At 40.2% G+C, this 22538-nt stretch overlaps 1 protein-coding gene across 2 annotated transcripts; it reads right to left on the bottom strand.

Moving 5' to 3' along the window:
• Positions 1-210: 210 nt before the first annotated feature.
• GATD1 (glutamine amidotransferase class 1 domain containing 1) lies at positions 211-8811 on the bottom strand. Of its 2 annotated transcripts, XM_062576482.1 has the most exons (8): positions 8687-8811; positions 7427-7503; positions 6949-7054; positions 6353-6460; positions 5608-5702; positions 3238-3331; positions 1358-1469; positions 211-900 (listed from the first exon to the last, which is right to left on the bottom strand). In XM_062576482.1, exons 1-8 carry the CDS (start codon positions 8787-8789, stop codon positions 897-899), a joined length of 699 nt encoding a protein of 232 aa, XP_062432466.1. In that variant the 5' UTR covers positions 8790-8811; the 3' UTR covers positions 211-896. The 2 variants fall into 2 exon arrangements, with proteins under 2 accessions (XP_062432466.1, XP_062432467.1); XM_062576483.1 differs by lacking the exon at positions 211-900 and having other exon boundaries at positions 1354-1469.
• Between the last annotated feature and the right edge of the window lie 13727 nt (positions 8812-22538).

The following is a 22538-nucleotide window of genomic DNA, read 5'->3' as shown; positions in this document are numbered from 1 at the left end:
TCAATCTTAATTCATCTTAAAATTGATTCCTCAGTTGACCCATTGGATACACATTAACTGTCCAGATTTTTTCTTTCTGGCATAAAATTTCAGCAAAAGACAACTGCAATGTACTTGTCAGAACCAAATATTTCAAGCATATCAAATAGAAATAAAAATAGTAACATATGCATCACAAGAGAGTAGAAAAAATAAAGAATAAGAAGACCATTTAAAATCAGTTGAGCAAATATAATGTTGTTTTTTAAACAGTAGTCTGTTAATGTGAACAGGCAAGGAAGAAAACACATTATGCCAACAGCATCACTACAGTGAACTGCCTTCAAACAGTTGGTTCTGCTTTATTTAGACAGAGTTTACTATATACTTTCCATCATATTCCAAGCATATCCAAATGTTCAAGACATATATAGAGTCAGAGGGTAACTCTGTGAATCACCGAAGGGTGGGTGAGAACAAACCTCAGATTGCATGTCAATGAAGTATTAAGTGTAGCTTTTGATATTCAATCTGCAAACGTCAAATGATTCACAAACAGAGCTCAAAGGCTTTTTAAGGATGTAGAGAGAGATGCAGTGAAAAAAATGTAGGAACAAAAAATTCAAGATGGATTCATAATCACATCTGAAGTGTGGTACACTTTACTTTTTTCTTATTCACAATCTTCATCCATTCTATATATGCAAAACCTGACATTGCCACTTCACCATCACAGTCATTTCATAGGCCGTGCCAGAGATCTAAAGAGTGTTAATAGACAAGAAAATCCTTAGCCTGCTGACTCTTCATCCATCCTAGTTGCAAAGAGACCTGCCCTTTCATTTCCTGCTGAATGAAACACATCCAAACACCACAGCATCTGTCTGTCCACAGCCAGGAAAGGACTTTTACCACATTCACCTGAACAAAAGAAGATTTTTTGTGGTTATTTACATTTGTTCTTCTATTTGACAAAACAAAAGACAATCAACCCACCAGGCTATTACCAAAGAAACAACACCTGATCATTCCCAGAATCCTAACACACAGCTAACTAAAAGCTAACTTGCCAAAGCACGAAGAACTACACAGAAGAGATGCTTCTCTTAACAGAAATATTTAGTGAAATCTGTTCTATGGTTTACTTCAACAACCTTAATAAACAGCTGTGCATTTCACATCCCCTTCTTTTCCTACACAATAGTAAATGTTTTTTACCGAAAAATCTTAACAGACTGAATAGCTGTATCAAACAAAGACAACAAGTGCTTCAGCAGTTAAACTAGGAAAAACTTTCTTTTGGGGGACAATATTCCTAAAACTGAAAGACGTTTAGTGACTGTATCTACTCTAAGTACTTACTCCCCTATAGTCTCACCTGCTATTGCAAAGAAGAATAAGGTTTTGGACTGATAGAACAGTGGAATTCTCATTCTGTCCTGTCACCAGGTGTCTGTCCAGCACAACATGTACAGCATCCGGCTTGCTTGCTAAATACAAGGGAAAAAGAACAAAAAACAACAGATACTTTGTGAGCAGACACTACTTCACAGTTTCAGTATCACGTCTCTGATGAAATTCTAATACATAAGATAACTATTTCAAACCTATCCGCTGGGTGACTGACATGCCGATCTATAACCCCAACAGACAGGGACAATATCAAGTCCCTAATCCTGAAACAATTTCACTATGAAGTCCTTCTCTGGAAGGACAGTAGGACTGACTTCTAAATTCAGTGATACCAAATAGTAAAGTATGTATTTCAAAGAAAACGCATAAAAATATATACCTGTAAATTTTGATCACCATGCAATACAGTATAAACTCTCCTTATGTAAGACATCGAAGTTGTAATCACCCTGCTACCAAAAGCCTGCAGAAACGTATTTATTTTTTGGCCAGTGATAGTACCTTGACACATTAATATCTGCCAGCAATAGTTCAGTACTCCACCTAGTATTTTTAATTCCAGACAGAAACATTATTTTTGCCATTAATGACAAACTCACGTTTTTCTCCTCTCTCCCAGCCCCTTACCAACTATCTAAATACAGGCTCAAGGTCCTTACACATGATTCTCCTCTTCTTGCTTAATTTGCTCAGTACCACTTCAACCAAACATGTATGACGTATCAACTACCACCAGGCAACCACAAAACAAAGAATATACAGCACTTCAACAAGACAATGACATATCTTTTGTCTTGTTAGAGAAAACATATACATGGCCTTAGGAGTCTGGTTCCGTTTCCTGTCTATTCCTGTCTATTCTAGCCATTTCAAACAGTATCAGTATATTGTTTTGCACTAGTCTGTTAAATAAAGGATTAATGACTTAAATATCATGGACACCTCATTACTCTCTTTAAGCATACAATCTAAAAAATTTACCTAATTAAATAAGAGACTGTCATAACTGAAGAACATTCATTTACAGTATATTATTTAATTTTCCCTGTAGCTCTTCAGTTTTGCAAGAAAGCAGCATGTACAGGAAAATGATACTTTTTTCTTGAGCCTCCAGAAATAATCTACCATCAAAAAATAACATTTCTGTATTTTAATGGATTTGGTTTCTCATCCAACACAGAAGTTGAGGTTTTACAGTTTGACAGTCAAACTATTAACGCTTGTGACTACTAATAACATATATATATAGTGCTTGATAAAAAGAAAACACTACAAAACCAAATTTACCACAGAACCATAGCTATTAGGCGATTAATCAAAGCAACCACAATCATTCAGCATACTCCCTCCAACTTTAAATGATGAAACACATTTATCTGAATAAAAAACAAGTTAATCTCTCTCTCAGCACAGTACATGCTCCCCGCCACAGGGCAAGGGACCAATTGCAGCAAACCACCTACATACACACATGTACTTCCCTGCAGGTATGGAGACACTATCAAATCACCGTGAATCAGCAGATCCATGGTAACTCCCGCCCACGTTCTTCCCTGCAGTACATGTTCTTCCTTCACTGCAGGATATGCTACCTCATGTTTACCACGGGGTGAAAAGAGTATTCATGGAGTACTCAACACACAGAGTAGTGTATTGCCTTATTTCTGCACATACAGTATTTCATGGCACTCAAAAATACTAATCTTTTTTTAATCTACTAGGCTATTGTTTACATTCATGAAATGAGAATGCAAGACAAGAGATATTCTGTCAGAATCCTGTTCACCTTTATAAAAATGATATTCATCTTCAGCACTCAGCAAAGACAACAAGACTGTGACATACCGCTAAATGTAGCTCCAGAATCTTTCACAAAATCCTCCACAATAATGGACAAACTGGCAAAATTAGGCTGCCTTATTAGTTCATACACAGAGGGCTGGAAAAGAAGAAAAGGAAACAAATGTCTTGCTTTACAAAAAAAGCTCAGGCAAAACCAAGAAAGACTTCCCTGCACAATTTATTTTTCTATACCACCATCATTCTCTCAACCATATACAGAAAATGAAACAGAAACAAAACATAAAACCAAGTGACCAAGGACAGGTTCTATGCCTACCAGTAAAGAGCAAACTGAAAATTCTTATGTGAGTCAAATAAAGAGACAGAGAAAGAATGATACCAAGGGTATTTTGGAGTATCAACTGAAGGAAGCGTTTTTGAATTCAGACCACAAAGTATACCTGCATTTTTGGGTTATCAACATTCAAACATTTCCTATTTTATTAGGATGACTAAGCAACATCCCTAACGTATGTCCTGTCTGTGATTCTCTCTCCCCTGAACTACAAAGCTTTCCAGGGACTAACACAACATCACGCCTTGCAATTATATTTATAATTCCACTTAATTAAATTTCCAAATGACTAGTTTTCAAGATGTTTTAAAATATGCTTTCTGCCTACAAAGTGTAAGGGAATATAAAGTTACTGGCTGCCATCCGAATTAAATCCAGTGTAATTACCGTTATAGAGAGAGGAAACAACATCTTGTACCCACAGAACAGACAGAATTATAGCTTAGTTTCAACAAAGAGCTTAGAACACTTCACTGCTTACCTGTAATAAAACATATCATAGTGAGTCTGGTGGGGAACACTAAATCTAGGTATCAATATTCAATTTCTATCTCAAGATCAGTGCTCCAAAAAGGTGCACTGGATATTACTGCAACCAGATATTCTCACTGTTGTATTTGCTCACCTAACCACACAAACTATTTTAAAATATAAACAATTAAAAATAGAGTTCTATTGTATATTTTGAAAGTGTTCCATTGTGTTACTAAAGAGAAATTATCCCAGCAAAGTCAAGTGAGTATACTAAAAACTCTCGCTCTGTGACCCCAGAAATAGCTTAAGACTTTCATGTAAGGGAAGCCTCTTTTCCAATAGCATACAGCTTGACCTTCAATTTTTCATGGTCTAGAGGTGCTAGTATTCAGATGCTTACAGTCCTCAAACCCAAAACATGTTCACTCTTAAATAAAACCTGTATTGTAGCACTGGTTGTTTATCTTCAACCCATGAATGAACTGCAGGTTCATACCCATGTTACAGAACCTCTAAACAACATTTCTAGTAGAAGTAGGCAGTTTTTACTGAGCTACTCTCTGTGGATAAACCACTCAAAACAGAATATAAAAGCATATTGTGCAGCTGCGCTCACAGAAGAGTGAAGTATAGACCAGTTATTTAACTGGGTAGAGAATGCAGGTCTGGACCCTGAACAGTGCATATGTGATTAACTTCACTTAGGTGTTTTTGAGATTCAGTCTCTGTAAACAGTACTCTTATTTAGACTCTGCATATGACACAGTATTTGCATCCAAATGTGCATTTCAAAATTCAACAGTTAAATAGGTCTGCACTTCCATGAAGAGAGAAAAATTAATGAGTTCTTTCAATATAATAGTTCAGATTCCACGTGCAGAGAAGGAACATGAATTTTATAGTTTCCATAGCAACTATAACTAGGCCATATTATGCATCTTATTATAAAATTTTTTATCATAGATTGCAATAGCAAATATATGCACACTAGGACACTCTTTGAAAGCTTTTGAGAGTGCCACAAACTTTATTTCGTAACTTTGTGTTTAAGTTCTCAAATCTAAAAGTTGTACTATGTAAGTCTGCTCTACCTTGGTTAATAGGTGTAGGTCCTATATAAATGCAGTAGTCTGTGAGGTCAGAGATAAGACAGTATTATTAACAAAACAGCAACAGTATCTATCCACATTTTGAATTAGAAGCCAGTTTGTACAAACAGCTTTCCGTTTTCCTGAAACTTTCTCCATCATTTAAAAGCAAAAAGAACTTTCAGAAATAAAAGTTACCTCCAGCATTCATGAAACTCAACAGGGTAATTCTTAAAAGCCTAATATGAATCCAAAGAACTGTGGCAGTAAGTTCAGGCATTTTATCGAGTCAATTTAGAGTTTAAGAAACAATGAGAAGAACAATCTCCAAACAACAGTTTGTATACATGTAGTGAGATAATCCCTTCATACATACAGTATTGCGCCCCTTGTGAAAGACAGTTCTCCTGCTCTTGAGTGCAAGTCTAGTTTACCAAATCGATGATTTATAACTGAAGGAAATTCTAGGATAAGATCAGGAAAAAAAAAAGTCTTGAAATAGCCAAAGTTACCTACCCCTGTCAGGCTATATTCCTGAAACACCCAGGATTTATCCTCATTGGTGGCACAACACAAAGCTGCAACTCCATGACCCACTGCACAAACAGGTTCTATAAAAAAATCAAAGTATATTTCAGAAATGGTATCTTTAAACAACCAAAACAAGATTCTACATGTCACATTGTGTTGCCTATCTGAAATAAAATTGTATCAGACTGTTTACACACTCTTACAGTATAATATTTTTTTCTGCACGCTACATAAGAATTTCCTCAGTCTTGCAAACAGTTACCGGTGATTAACCATAAGGCCAGAAACAGTCCCATTTAGCACAAGGGAAATACACATACTCAGATGACAACTGCATACAACTCTTGATCAATTAGGACTTCAGTGAGGATTCTGGAACATTCTGTATCTGCATCTGAAATTCAATATTCCTATCTGACCTGCATCACCTCCTGCATCACCATAAGGCAGAGAACTCTCTTCTTACAAATATACTCAAAAGCTACTGATACTATTTTTATACATTCATACAAAGAGAATACTTCTTTTTTAATGTGGACACATTTATACAAAGAAGCTGTTCCCAGTTCTGCATGTGGCAACATTCTTCAATTATGTAAAGAAATTTAAATCTTTTGAGACCTCTGTGATGTTACTTAAAAGCAGTTACTGCAAAGTAACAGTCTTGCACGAACAGTGATTTAGTTTGGACTATTTTATTCAACTCAAATATCTAATGATGGTCACCTACTGTTCTCAGTGCTGAAATGCTGTAATATCCTAGCTAGGTATCCACTATTTGCAAGGTCAGTCATAGCTCCAGGACAGTTAGGAATCAACAATGCATGATATCTAGCACCTAGTAAGGAAAAAAGGATAAACAAATCGTCGTACACATAATAAACAAAATGACCCTGATCATATTTCCATTTCAGATTTGAAAAAAATTAAGATAATATCACATAGCTCAGTCAAATATTATGTAAACTTAATGAACTAGAAGAACTACCAGATCTACGTGGGGAATAAAAAAGTTATTTAAGACATGTAATACATATTTCCAATGAGAGAGTCTAATCTAGACAAAGCTTAAAACTGTTGTTGTTGCTGGCTTCTACTTCAGGAAAATGTTTATGCATTTCCAAAATTAACAACATGTAATACACTATACAATTACCATTCAATAATAATTTTTTTTAAATTAGCAACTGTAGTTGTCAGGGCTTTGTCTTAAAATATAAGTTGTATTTCTTTTTTGTATCCTATTTCCCTAAAACTCTAACATTAAGCAGCATCTGTTTCCCTAATAAATGGAGATGACACACAGCCAACTGTAAGGACCCTTACCATCAATTGACTCCAATTTGGCAGGGCTTGCATATGATTTCATACGAAAGTCCTGTATCCAACGCATGTTGCTTTCATTCACACCCACAAAATCAATTGATTTCCCCTAGTAGAAACATGTTTCAAAGACTCTGGTTAGTATCACTACAAAGACTTCTGTTTTGTTTCTGAAAGGATAAGCATGTAAGATTTTATGAGACTTTAGTTATCAGAGTAGTGAAGTTTTCCAATTTTTCTAATGAAGAGATTCTTTAAGATTCATCTCTTCACTCTGGAAAACACACACTGAATAGTGAAGATACTGAACCTCGAGAAGCATGTCGTTAGGTCTTCAGTTCAATATTAAGAAAAACAAAGTTTAAAAAAATTAGTACCTTCATCTGCAAAGAGAATAAAACATCTCTCAAAAAGTTAGTATACTACTTCTTTGATCAACTAGTTTCACAATAAATCACAGTAACCTCCCATTTTTACTTACTCCAGGAGTAGCAACTTGCAGATTAAAAGCAGAGCTAGCCAGTGTAAAGCAATGGAGGAAGGACTGGGCTGACACACCTGCAAAACAGAGTCCAACAATTTAGGGAAAGAGCCATTGCATTTTAAACCAAATCATACTAGTACTTTACATTTTACAAGTATATTAGCATTGCCTTTATAAAAACTTGGGTTTTTTACTCATGTTAAAAACTCCCAAGAGTTTCAGATGGTTATTTTTAAAATTAAGAAATATACAGCCCTCATTATCACTATGTATTGAGAAATACATGATGAAGATACTCTGTTTGTCCGAGTTGGGCGGTGACAGGAAAGAAAGAGAGGAAAAAAAAAGCAGTTCTAGGCAGTTCTTCCAGGTGTATCTGTGAGCGCAGTACCACTCAAAATCAGAATATGTACAAGGTGGTGCAAGACTGAATGCAGGTATGTATTCACAGAACACATATTGTGTACACAGGGACATACAGGCACGTGTGCATGCCCATGCATATCAGTTGTGCATACATGAGCTTGCTTTCTGTGCATGCACAACACAGGTGCACCTGCAGGGGCAGCAAGCATGTGCAGAGAGCAGGTGGAGCTGAGCTGTGCAGATGTGTACATGCAGGGACTCTTATGGACACACCGCTAAGATGCAGGGCTACAAACACCCTGCATGACAGTGTACGCTGGGTACATACATGCATGGCAGGACCTGCAGTAAGAGGGGGATGCCAGCACACAGCTTGGCAGAAGACATCAACGTGGCACAGGCACAAAGGGGGCAACAGACCAGACACAGACGTGCACTGCACCCAGAAAAGGCTCTGCATGTCTTTGCATTAGCTCACGCAAAGGTTACGCACAGCACGACTGTGGACGCACCGGGGCGTGGGGAGGATGCACAAAGCACAACCGCACGCTGGCGAGGGCACATGCAGCACAGCCCTGCACGCCCGAGGGTGCGTGTACGCAGCAGAGCTGGGTATGCCGGGGCGGGGGGGGCGTGCACAGAACAGCCCTGCATGTCCCGGGGGGGGGGGGAGGGGGCCGTGCACGGTGTAGCCCTGCATACCCCGGGGCGGGGGGGGGGGGGGGGGCGTGAACGGTGCAGCCCTGCACGCCCCGGGGCGGGGGGAGGGTATAGGCCGGAGGGACCCCGCAGGCTGGACGCAGAGCCACCGGCGGGCCAGGCCGCAGCGCGCCGTGTTGAAGGGACAAGAGGTCCCTGGCGGGACGGGGGTGCCTGCCGGGAGCGTCTCACCCGCGGCGGCGGCGCTGGCGACGATGAGGCAGGTGGGCTTGCCGAGCCGGTCCGACATGGCGGAGAGAGCGGCAGCGCCCGCTGTCGCCGGCTGCCTCCTCATGCGGCGCCGCCGCCTCGCACCGCCCCGCCGCGCCGCGCATGCGCGCGCGCAGTGGCGGCGTGGGAAGCGGGCGGCGCCGCGCGGCCGTTGGGCGAAGCGCGCGGTGCGTGAGGAGGCAGGGCGGGAAGGAGAGCGGCAGCTGCGGGACCGCCGGGGGAGCCTGGGGTCCCGTGAGGGTGCGTGGGCGTCGCGAGGGGGTTCAGCCCCCTCGGGGGCCCCTGGGGGAGGCACCTGCTGCGCACGCTGCCGGAGTGGTGTCCTGCTAGCCTTCCAGGAGCTGCCGGTGCGCGATGCCTGGCGGTGCTCAAGCCATGTGAAGTCACCCGTCCGTGGGCAAGCACAGTAGACGCTGTCCTCACTCCCCTACCTCGGACACGTCGCAGTCAGTGTTTGGATGTACTGTGCGGGCCTCACCAAGTTGTGAGGGTGTTAATGTTCTATTTTCTCTGCATAGTAGCACGATGTTTTCATTAGAGACTCGCTTGTCAAGTTCTCCTCTGATAGTAAGCCTTTTCTCTTCATCAGATTTCATGTTGGTACCCCAACAGGATTGAAACATTGAAGACTATCCTGCTGACCAGCTCCCCATCAAAGTAGGGGAAGCTAGTGACACTGTGTTACGAGTGCAACAGTTTGAAATTAAAACAGAGCAAGAAAAACATGCAGGCAAGAGAGCCCCAGCTGCTAGGAGGTTAAATTTAACACACCAGTGGACATACATGATGTTCCCCTACTCAGTAGAGGACAATACCTCAATTTTACCAGAGTGCACAACTGGTAGATTTAATAAATGATCTTCTGTTGAATTCTCTTCCAGCAAGCACTAGTGAAGCTGTGTGATCTCTCTGTGCTTATCTGGATGGTTAACAAGTGTGAGAAGTAACTAGTACAGTAGTAATATCATGAAGACTGTAAAAATTATTTGCTACTTCGTATTAACTGTTCTTTTTGATGGAGTCTGAATGTTAATGGTTATGTTACATTGGCTGCGTGTTCTCCTTAAATATCTAGTCTAGTAAAACAGCAGTGCTTGTCTTTTCAAATGCAGTAATTTGGAACCATACCATTTTCTTTGGCTTAATGGCTGGAAAAATAATACATGGTTTTAAAAGATAATTGTAAACATAGGCTCTGCCTTTTATAATATTTTAATTTCAGGAAATAATGTAGGGGGCTCTAAACTCCATAAGTTTATTTTCAGTATTCTGTGAAAGTCTTATGAGGTGTAATAATAAAAAGTATTTTCCTGAAGCATTTATACAGTACCTAAATTTCACAACCATGTGTTGAAACCTTCCCTTCCTGCCACAAACACGCACGCACGTAAACACTGGTTAAAATGCACTAGAATGCAAAGATAGGCCATATTTCTATTTCTCTCAAAACACATATACTACTAGATACCAACACTTAAATTCCATTTCGAGCAATGCATTTTCTATTTTTGCAATTGATAATTTTAGAATACTTAATTAAAGCAATTCAGCTAGAAGAAGGAAACTTGCTTAAGTAGTTTTTCTTTCGGGTTTCTACTGGGCAATTAATTCTGAAGTTCAGTCCTGCCACAAAACTAGAGCTGAGCAAAAACTTACTCTTTCTCCAAAGATGCAAACTTGTTTTTCCCATCCTACGCACTAGCCAGAAGGTATGAAGACAGAGAGGATGGCACTCAGACTATCTGCAGGATCACTGATTCCTTCCCAGCCCTGCGCTAATGTCTCCATGCAGGTCTCAGCCAGAGTTGACTGGCATCTGGGTCATTCAAAAGAAGCAAGCACCTCATTAAGAATACAGGATTGACTCACCAAGTGATATTGAAAGTGTAGCTAATTAATTTTTGCGTGCCTTGGGGAGGTTGGAATTACACAGAGATCAGCCTAACTGCCCAATGAAGCCTATCATCAATTAAGGGAAAGATTGATTTTGTCCTTTTTTTCCCCCTCTCTGTCTCCAGAAGGCTATCCAGTCTTCCTAAAGCAGTTGCATAGTGGCCTACAGCATGCACTAATAGTTACAACTCTCACATCTGATAAAGTAATTGAACTCCCTGTGAGAGATATAGTACTGCTGACATGGATGGGATGATAAGGATACTGATTTATGCATCTGTCTTTAGTGCATAATGAGCTTCATCTCTTCTAATCATTAAGTGGGCATGGATTAACTGACAAAGTCATACTAGTAAAAGGACATTACTGTAGTTAAAAAATAAGTGTTTTTTCCGTTACAAAATAGTTCATCTTAAGAAAGTCTTTGCATAGTCAGTCTCCTCTTTTTAAGCAGGCTTTCTGCTCTGTAGAATGTATTGCCCAAGAGAGCTGTTAAAACCACTTTTACAGCTATAACGAAAGCCTAGATCATTCCTCAGGAAAAAAGTAAGAAAGAGTAAGAATCAAGAATTATAGTATGCTGTGTGTTTGATAGTTGTTTTCTCTGTCTGGCACACTGGACACTGGATAAGAAAGCTGCAGAGTTAAAAGTACCTGTTCCTATTTTAGGAGGAGACAGGGATGGAGAAAGGGAGGGATCAAGGTGGACAGAGGAAAAACAAACATGGAAAAATGGAGAAAAAAGGAGTTTAAAAGGGGCAAATTGAGTGTAAGCAAGCTACTGGTTAGTACACTTAGCTGGTTCTGTGCTTGATCATCACCTGGACTAGCTGGTGAGCAGGAGAACCATCACAACTGGAAAAACCCATCTGCTCAAGTCTGAGCAGATGACTAGGTAACGGGCCCAGGATCTGGACAGGAATATTACACAGACTGAAAGCCAGTGATAATAACTGAGTAGTGCATGAGTGTGGGTGTGTTTATGAATCAAGAGAGTGAGGGTGTATGCAGGATTCATTAGTGAACCTCAATCCTGCTCGGCTGGAGAGGGGGAATGGGGTCAGACTGTGTTGTTCATATTTATGCGGATGCTCTGTTTCTGTGGGCACTGGTAAATGCCCTGCAGTCTGGTTGTTTCGGCTCTGCGCTTGCGTGTATACCTATTTAGAGTACACACTCAGCTTCAGTACTAGCTGGACCTGCAAATGGAAACTGCAGCACTCCTCATCTATCACTGGGATGGGAGAAACCCCTTGGTTCCCCTGGGTCTCCAAGTCCACCAGATTCAGCTTCACTTCACATTACTGGTGCCTGGTAGCAACAGATTTTTAAACAAAGGATGGCAGCGGTATCCTTGTTTGTTTGTCACTCACTCCTCTTTAGGAACTGTGAAAAAGAGACGAAAGCTCTGAAAACAGAAGACAGGACATGATTTCTTTGAACCAACCTTTCCCCTACGTTGCTTCCCCCCCTCCACCCCCACCAGCAATTGCAACAGAGATAAGACACAGAGACATTGACGCAGTTATGGTGAGAACAGAGAGCAAAGCTAGCACTATTTAAGTGCTCTTGAGCTCTGTTTTGGATAGTCCTTAACCTATTCCATCTTTCATCTACCTTTTTCCATTCATACAGTGTACCAGCTTGCAAAGGATGTCCTCTGTTCAGCAAAGTCATTAAGGTTTCAGTCATAGATATGAACAGTCAGAGCCCGTGCCACCACAATGTGCTGGAGAGAGTTAGTTGAGGGAGAAGAGTGAAGTAGCATGAGCTAAGTTTGCAGCTGAATTTTCTGCCCATCACCTGTCTTTTAAGAGAAATACCATTGGAAAACCTGCCTGAAAGATTACGCAGAGGACAGCAGCTCAGCAGCAAATATGATTTCCATTGGGGCTTTATTTTTACTCAGTTTCTGCTCAACCCAGCCTGGAAATTTGTATTTCAGTATACTTCTGGTTCAAGTGGCCAGTGCCTATGCTATTCAAATGCTGAGTGTCTCCATAAGGAAAACTACCACTGTCTTCAAATTTTACCACATTCTGGTAGCAGAATGAGATGTCATATAGACCTTTTTTTTTTTTTTTTGCCTGTAACTCAAGTCTGCAGGTAGGACTGTGGAAAATCAAGCACAAATGACATGGGAGAGAAAAATGATCTGATGTCCTGCATTAATTGAGTGTTTAAATTAGATACCATTGGATCTCTGTTTTCTACCTTTGTAAGGCTGCAGAGTTTATTCCACTTGCAAATATAGCCATTACCCTTAGCAAATATAGCCATTATCCTTAGGAAAGGAGAACCTCTCTAACACGCTCTAGGTGACCCTGCTTGAGCAGAGAGATTGGACTAGATAATCTTCAGAGGTCCCTTCCAACCTTACCGATTCTGTGATTCTGTGATAGCTTTAGTTTTCTAAACAGTTTGTCTCATATGGGTCTGCACACTCACCTCAAAAAGTCTGTGAAATTTTTTAGCAAAGACTTGTGCCATTCAGAAAACCCACCCTGCTTCTAAAGTAAAATGAAATTGCCCAGCACACAAGACCTTAAACAAAAGTTTGGAAAAACGTTTGGGACTTGCACTACAATCTGTAACTCTTCATAAGAAAGGAGCTAGGCTGGATGCTAAGCATTGATCTTTCCAAACCCAGGATCTCAGGCAGTGGGGACATGAATGTGATTCTAAAGCACTTGTACCCAGTTTCCTTAGATTACCTGGTGCCAGACTGCTTTAAAAACACAGCTTAATAATAGGTAGACTTTAAGATGCGCAGGTGATAATACGCATTACAGCACCTAGGATGTGACCAGTCATTCCCCTTGCAGCTATTTTAGGGTCTAGAAATGAGGCAATACAGAACCTGCTTTTCCAGCCTGACACTGACTTAGAAAGTCTTCCTGCTGGGAAAGCTCCTTAGATAGCCAACTTAGTAACTGCTAACATGTTTTTTTTCATTGCCAGAGAAAAACTGGAGCAGGAGACTGAGATCTAACCTTTTGTGAAATGGAAGAGCATTATTTTCTAGACAACTGCTGAAGCAAACCAGTTTCTCACCTTCATTGCTTAGTTCACCTGTATGTGAATTTCTGCTGCTGGGAGGCCCTGCTGAAATGGAGACTTTTTCAAAATGGTCTGTAATATATACAGTGGATGAGAGCCATTTGCTCTAGAAAGAGGTGCTTTTCCAGCCTTTGCTAGAAGTTGGTCAGCAGTCCCAGGGAGCAACATACTACAGATGTGTTCATTGGCATAAATCAAATTTTTTAAATTCTGGTTGCTGTGAACATTTGGAAAGTTTCACATATGTTATAAGGCCACTACTTTAGTTACTGACAGCAGGGGCTGAGAGCCCCTAACATGGTTACAAATGGGTTCTCAGCACCTCCTTGACAAAATCAACTGTTGAAAGGAGGACTTCTCTGCCTCAGATGAATTTGCCCACCTCTTTAGCCAAAAGTGAATCATTCCAGACAGAGAAAACTGACAGGCCTTCTCTAGAAGCAGCTCTACCATATGCAACTTCAAATTATACAATTTTATGTATTATTAATACACTGTGTATGGACATGCTTTTCATATTGGCAAATAAGCTATTACAGGATTGTACCTAATTATAGGGACATTTGGGACCAAGAAAGAGCTTTTTCAATATTTTTTTTTCACTCGTTGTATATTTGCCAATACTGTTGCTGCCTTCCTTGGCAGTGAGAAAGCATTTTTGTTTAAAGAAGAAACAATGGGAAGATTCCCCAGGCCATTCTTCCTGCTCTCTGGAGAGCAAGCAGAACTGTTTCATCCCAGACTGAAGAGGATGTTTTGGGCTGGTACCTCCACTAATTTCAAACCGTGGAGAAGCCTTCCAGATCAGAGCATCACTTCTTGCTGCACCGTCCCTGCTGCCTTTCCAGTCACCTCTGCATATCATCTTCTGTTAAGAGGAGACAGGTCAATCTGTCATTGGAAAGGGGTGAGTTTGTCCCAGCCTCGTAACTGAAGAAGGGTCTCAGTTCATTTGAGACAGTATTCTCTCCTCACCCACGTAAGGCAAGAGAGATTTCCATCTCCTCCTGCATGGCTCATCTACTGCTCATCAGTCACATATATGCACAGTTTCATGGATCCTAACTGGAGGCAGTGAAGAGGACCAGTCATCCACCTATACCAGCTTCTCAGATTCAGGAATCAGACTCAGACAAGAAGAATCTACTTCTCTGCTTCCATGAATATTAAGACAATCTAAAACTTGAGTCCTTAGCTGAGTGCAGCAAAAATCTCACATATTTAAGGCCTTTGCAACTGAAAGTTTCCCCTTTTTCCTGACTCTCCAAGGAATTTCCAATATTTGTCTTCCCAATTCCTAGGAAATTAATTTCCAGAAGCCTGCAGGCTTTGCAGAGACCCCATTCACAGCTGGTACGTTGTAACAGCAACTTGTTTACTGTGATATGTGCTGCTGAAACCCTTCTCCCTTCTGGCTGACCAGAAAGGAATCCTCTGGCTCTTACTGATGAGCAGAGAATCCTAGAGTGATCAGTCAGATACTCAAGGGACTTCTTGCTCCTTGTGAGGATGGACATTCCTGGGCCAGTTAAAAATGAAAGCAAATAAATCAGAAAGCACCCTAATTTGATGGGTGAGGGGTCAACATTTTATACAACAAACAACCATACAGCAAAGCCTGGAGATTTGCCTGTAAAATGAGCGGTCATGGGAATTGAAAAGAGTTTCCTGTGTGACTCTGGATGAATCATTTAATTGCTCTACACTTTAGTTCCTCTGTGGGAATAATAATCATCATCCTCGGTCTGCTTTACTTCAGTAGGTTGGAATTTATTTGGGGCAGGGACTGCTTTTCGCTACAGTTCTTACTGGGATCTCTAATACTAACATAATATTCAGCCTGCAGGAAACATTTTCATGACTAAGGAGTGAGAGGAAGAATAGCCATTTTCACTTATACATCCAAATACACAAAGATGCTCACTTGAGGAATTATACAATATATCTATGTGTGTATATATATATATATATATATATATCTATATATAGTTTATTTCTCACAATCCTGGTAAGAGTTACAGGTGTATTGGGATTCATTTACAGTTTCACAGCATATGGAGTGGCCATACAGCTTCTGATGTGAGTAACATACAGTGTGTAGAGAGCACACGTTTCCAACCCATCCACCCACCATTCATACAATGGGTTTTCAAAGCTAATACTAGATTCAGCTATGTAGAAAGCCTGGAAAATGTTAGGGTACAGCGTTGGGTGTCATACAACACTGTTAGTCACAATGGGACAAGCTAAACTACTTTAATTTTCAATCTAGTATTTCTAGTCTACCTGCATTATTGCATTTATACGCTTTTTTTTTTTAATTAAAGTAAATAGAATACTATATGGGAAAGGAAAAATTCTTGACTATTTTAGGATTTGAGCTGCAGCCCATACAAAGTGTCCATAGCAGCATAGACAAGATTATAAATTCAACAAGGTATAAATTAACTGTATAGCTTTGTGTGTAGGTAGGTGTCCATTTCCCTCCAGGAAATGTGTCTAGCAGCATATTGTTTTTGAAAATAGAAAACCAAACCTGTATGTTGAACACAGGTAAATATGTGTAAGTGACAAACAGGTCTGTTTCTACAAGGAAGAAAGGTGTCAAGGTGTTACTCTGAAACACTATTAATTAGAAAACACATTAAGGGTCTGATTCAAAATCCACTGATACCAGTGGAAAGATGCCTGTCTTCAAACATGGCATCAGGCATTCACCCCCTAATAATATCTAAGCCTTTTCATTTGACTTTCAAAGGGCTTTGGATCAGTCCCAGGAAAAGTAACAGAATCAAAGCAAAACAACAGGAAAAAAAAATCCCCTGTACCTTCAGGTTCCTTTTTTACAATTTTACTTTCTCCGTAAGTTTGTGAACAACCTTACCTGACCTGCACCTACCACAAGAAGAGAGTTGATTTTTTACTGGAGAGTTGAGATTGTACCTTTAAAAGATCCTCATTGAAAGAATCCTAACCAGTAGCTCAGGAAAAGGTGGCAGGGTTAACAAAGACTGCTCAAAAGTTAATAAAGCCACATGGTTTGTTTGTTGTTTTTGTTTTTAACATGGGAAATTTGTACAACATCATCCTCCTTATCAAATTGCCCCAGAAACTTGACTGCTTGAAGCTCCTATATCAAAACCAGGGAAATGATGCAGGTCTTTACTGTGGCAAAGATAACTAAATATTCCTCTCTTCCTGCTGAGAATTTTGGTACTATAGCATCATCAGCACAGACAGGAACAGCCAAGAACTTTTATTCTTGGGATCCTGGTCTGGAGCTTTGCATTATGAGAAACCAAAGGAGAATGGAAATGATTGCAAATTTCAAGGTGGGAACAACTGAAGAAGAAATGAGAACCAGAGAAACATGTAAAATTTCTGTGCAGCCGAATCCTGTTTAATCCAAATTATATTTTTTCATCAAAACCAGATCTGTTTAGTCAGAAGAGCATAGCATCAAACAGCAGAGAGTATGATTCCCACTGTGCTGCATATCCAGGCATTTGAACAGAAAAAACACTTTACAAAGTAGCAAGTAGAACAACAGTGCAGAGTAGAGCCAAATTCATGTATTTGGAAAATCAGTGACTATGCTCTGTCATATCACCTGCATACTTTGAGTATCAATTTATCAGCAAGATTAGTTGAATGAGACACGTATTTTCATGGCCCAGCAGTCTTGCATTACTTTACTGAATGGTAATATTTGAGGAGGTTAGTCAAATGGAAAAATCCTTGCATCTTCCATGCCCTCAATCCTGCAACTAATGGGGAAAAAAAGCCTGCTGTGGTATGTTCCATGCAGGTAAGCTGATTCTTTAAGGCCCACAGAAATGCCAGTCATTGACTTCAGCTGAGCGTAAGCCCTCAAATGTTTGAGAACCTCACTTCTGTGCCTGTATGTTTGCTACTCCAATAACAGGAGGACCAAAGAAACACTAGCTTCCACCATATGTAGTGTATGCAAGTAATGCATCAGCATCTCTTGATTAGCCTAGCCAGAACACCTCACACCCAACTGGTAGGCAGCCTGCAGAACTTTGATCTTGAGCAGAACTTGTGTCTTTGCAGTGGTTCACTAACATGGAAAAGCAAGGACAAGCTTCAAGTTCAGTGGTTTCAGGTGCTGAGCTTCTGTGGCAGAGGAGATCACTCAGCATCTTGCAGTCTCTGAGTCTCTGCTTCATACTAACTCAAGAGCCTTAGCAATTTGAGCTGATGAAAACCACATGTGTTACCTGGTATGCTACTCAGTATCTACAGTCTCCTGGGTGCTCAGCAGCTGAATGTTTGCTATATCTTTTGGATGGGGCTACCCAAAATCTATCCCTGTATAGGGGCAGGGTTTCTTCTTGATTGTGCAGAGGTTGCATGTGCAAAATTGCCTTGGAAAAGAATAGAGAAAGGAAAGGAAATACAGTTCAGTAGCTGAAGAAGCAGTAAAGTGCAAGCAAAGCAATGAATCAAACAAATCTGCAGAAACCAGTGGAGCCAAGGAGCTTGTACCAGTTGAGAATCTGGTGTGGGCAGACAATCTAGGAATTCTGGCAGAGAAAGGGAAATTGGTCGCACAGCTGGACTGTGTAAAATAGAGGAAGAAAAAGTTCTAATTGTAAAAGCCGTTGCTTAAGGGATAAAAGCACTGGATTAAATTTCCCTCTTCCAGTCAACCAAGGCAATGTGATCTGAGCTAATCACAGGAAGATGCAATAAAAGAAAAATGACGTTGGAACAGTCTCAGCCCAGTTAAACTGAATGGCACAGAGTGCATGTTTCAAACCAATGTCTCTCAGCCAAATTGCAGTACCATCAATACTACCTGTCATCATCATCTGTACTGATGAAATAAGATATCATAACCTAACTCAAGGAGAGAAATGTTCTGTACAGCTACATTCAGTTTGATGAACCTAGATTAAGTAGCATCATGTTTGCCACGTGTTCACCGTGAGAGCTAAGACGGTTATTCTTTGCCCTTAAAGCAGCTTAAAAGACAACTTCTCATTAATATCATCAAATAATATTTCAAACAGATGAACTTAAGGAGAGAATTAAATTCCAATCCAGAAACAGAAGAGATTTTAAAAAGAATGAGAAGCCAAAACGAGCCTTTATAGGACAAGTGCTTAGGGATAGATTATGAATTGAAAACAGAGCAGCAATATTTAATCCACAATACTAGGCAGACAGTGTTCACGTTGTCCTCTTCTGGCTTCTTTGTAATCCACAGAGCATAATTTCTGAAATAAGTGAGTTGTACTGTACACCCTAGCCCAGAAGACTGCTGTACTCTGCAGTGGAATCACTGGCAAAGGAGCGCCAGTCTAAGACCTAAAATGTGCAGACAGTCCAGGTCAGCTCTTCAACATCAGTGGATTGCTCCGTGAAAGAACAAAGGACCAAATTCCTCTGGTGTAAACATCAGGAAGTGTCCCAATTCTGGGCCTCCAAAACTGAGAACTTAACTGCTAATTTAGATACAGAATTTTGATTATTAGTGTCAGAGCCAACCCCTTCACAGAGGGAGATCCCTAGGTTCCAAGGCAGAACCGTGGGTTTTGTTTTTCATAAAGCCTTTAGCACTGAACAGTGCTAACAAAAATGCGTTTGGAAAAGCCAGTTTGCAAAGTTTAATGGCTTATCAGGAACAGGTCATTTATGCTTTTGCTTTAGAAAAAAATAGAAGTGGATAGGATAGGATAGAAGTGGATAGTGGATAATAAAAATTAATGTCCTTAACAAAATTGTTAAGACAATGATGTCATGGGTTTTTTCTGCATTTTTTGCACTGTTTTTCATATACCCTCAGAAGCACTGAACTGAAACACTGAATCAGCTGTAGAGCTGATTCAAATTCTTGGAATTTCATTTTTTAGATATATTTTTCCTTGTCTTCCTTTTTTGTTTGTTTTTTGAAGGATAAATTTTCTCTTAAGTCTTCAGAATTACTTTTGACCAGTTAGAACAGTCAGAAATGTTCAGTGTTCTAAACCTCAGTGCTATTTCCAGAAAAGGAAATTTTTTAAAGGCAGGAATCTTTTTCTCTCACCAAATCTTTTTTTTTTTTTTTTTTTACTTACACTGTTATTTATACACAAATATTAATATAAGTATAAGCATGGCTATGAGCATGGCTGCCTCGGTTAATATCCAGAGAAGACTTCATTAATATACTCAGCAGAAAGACCAAGAAATATTTTTGCCAGTTTAAAAAAGCATGCCACTGAAATGACTTTATATTTTACAGTGACCTGCAATCATATCCCTAGTGCCAATAAGATGTTAAGGCCTGATCATGGTATATGGAAACCAAAGGAAATATTCCTCTTGTTTTCCGTAGCTTATGGATCAATCCCTAAAGCAGACAAACACATTTGCCATTTATCACTGAATCTAATGAAGCTAAAAAGTGCTCAACAGCAAGCAATTGTTCAGTGCTTTGTTAAGTTTGAGCCCGAGAGGTGATCAGCACCTGATGCATTCTTACCATCTTAAAAATGCTGTTATATTATCCCTTGACTTCCAGATTTGTTTGTATCCTTCTGCAGAACTGTTAAGAGTAAGAGGACTTATCTATAAATCAGGAGAAAGAGGAAGCATAAATATAATCCATTTCAACTTTCTTAAAGTTAGAAGCTTGGAAAAACCTTCTAATAAGTTGCCCAAGAGACCGTAACAACATCTTTGTATTAGACTAAAAGTTACAGCTCCTTAAAAACAGATTGAGATCAGGCATAGTAATTGAACCTATAGTTTTAGTGACAAGCTGCAATATCTGTTAAATCAATTTTTCAAATTTCTAATTTATAGACTGTATCAAAAGAGTAAACTAGCAATCTAGATCCCTTCAAATCCCAAATGCAGAACCTTAGCAGTTTTAAGCATCAGTTCATTCTCCTGATGGAGATATCACTAAAAGGTCTTCATGTCACAAACACCACACAAAGAATAACATCAAGCAAATAACGGCATGTGCTCAGTACAAGAAAAGACAACTATTTATTTAGCACAGCGAGTTCAATCATTCAAGCCTTCAATCTCACTTTGATTCAGAGAGAGAGAAATTTGCTCTTCTCAGCCTGTTTCTCGCTGAATATTTGTTCTCAAAATGAAACCACCACACAGCCTGGCACATCAAGGCAGAACAGGAGGTATCTGCTAAAAACGGCTGTCATTTGCAGGTTAGGACTGAAGTGCATTGTCCCAGCTGCGTGCTTAGGAGCTTGTGTGGCATCTGTGCTTGATCTACCTGACTCAAATCAACACTAGACCCACACTTGGAAAAGCGCTACAACACAGTCCAGTATAGTCTAAAAGAAGTGCCTTATTTTAAAGCAAGTAGCCCACGTGAACATCAAGGGAAAGGTAACAGTAATTTTGAGCTTCTAGCACAATGAGGACATTGTACATTCAGCAGTTCACTAGCCGTACATTCTTTGCAGTGATAAGAAACCAGGATCGAAAAAAAAAAAAAAAGAATTCAGTTGCTGCATGGCACGAGGTGAATGGCACAAAAAAGACATCACGGACACTTTGTTTGAATGCAGGGGGACAAATGAAGGGTCATCTCCAGGTCTGTTTTGCTTTTTCCTACAAAGAATGTGGCTTTACCCAGACTGCAGTTGTATAAATATATATATTATATGTATGCATACATACATACATATACAGAATAGTCTTGAAGGCAGGGTTGTGTATATACACATACACGCGCACACACATAAACATAGGTGTTTTCCAAACCACCAAAAAGCTCGGTTCCAGGTGATGACTCTGGACAGCAGACAAAAATATTAAGTAATCACTGTAACTGAAAGATCCCTTATGGGCAGGACATACCATGTTCACTGTCTAAGGAGATTTAGCATATGGTTACATTCCCAGATGATGAGCTGCAGGCCCATCACCATTCCTATGGTGTATTTTCAGATGATATTACTGGCCTCGCATCTAATTGCTCTAAGAGGGGGTTCAGATGTGAACAGAAATAGTTAAGGTCTTGGCCCATGTTGGCTGAGAACTGTTTTTCCCACTTCTGTTACCAGTGGTTAAAGCAAAGATATAAAAACACTTAAAAAAAGTTCAAGTGAAGCAGTGCTTCTCTTTCCTTCATCTGTATCTGTCTATACTGGTCAGTGCAGAGTAGCTAAATGCTACATCTGTAGTGTTACCTCACACAGCTAGAAAACTCATACACCAGAGGCTGAGAGGGAGAGAGCAGACAGGGCAGCTAGAAGCATCTCGTGAAGACAAGACTCCCTTTTGAAAACAGAAGTCGCTCTCCGAAAATCACCAACCCTACATTGACAGAACATGAATCAGAACAAGGGTAGCCAAATTTCCTTCCTTGTGAGAAACATAACCAAAATTCCCCTATAACCAGGAGCCTCATACATCAGAGGTCTAAGGGAAGGAGAACCCAGGAATGGCTCCCTTGTAGCTGACTACAAGTACACCTTACGCTGTACCCAGTGGGCACAGGTCTCCCAGTTGTATAGACCAGGTTCCTGGCTGGACTGCATTGCATTTTGCTTCTAGCTTGTATATCCAAGTTTCCCTCGTGGGGAAACCAGCACACACAATTCAAGGTGCAAGTGTGGCCAGAGCACTGTCAGGATCTGGAGGCTCTGCAGCATCCCCAGATCTCTTAGTTTAGATGCAAGGGAGTGTAGCGGCCTCACTGTGTCCTCTTGCAAGACCCTGCCGCAGCTGTAGCCAGGGAACTATGCTGAGACTGCTTCTGAGCTGTTTCTGAGTTTCTCTCTTTCACAACTCTGCTTTCCCATCACCTTTCATACTCCCTTTCTATTGTTTGCCCTGCCCCTTCCAAATTAACCTCTGAGCATCTGTAAAACAA

Source organism: Rhea pennata, chromosome 5 (genome assembly GCF_028389875.1).
Source record: "Rhea pennata isolate bPtePen1 chromosome 5, bPtePen1.pri, whole genome shotgun sequence".
NCBI classification, from domain to species: domain Eukaryota; kingdom Metazoa; phylum Chordata; class Aves; order Rheiformes; family Rheidae; genus Rhea; species Rhea pennata.
Note: the sequence above shows the minus strand (reverse complement) of the source record. Positions and strands in the feature narration are given on the sequence as shown.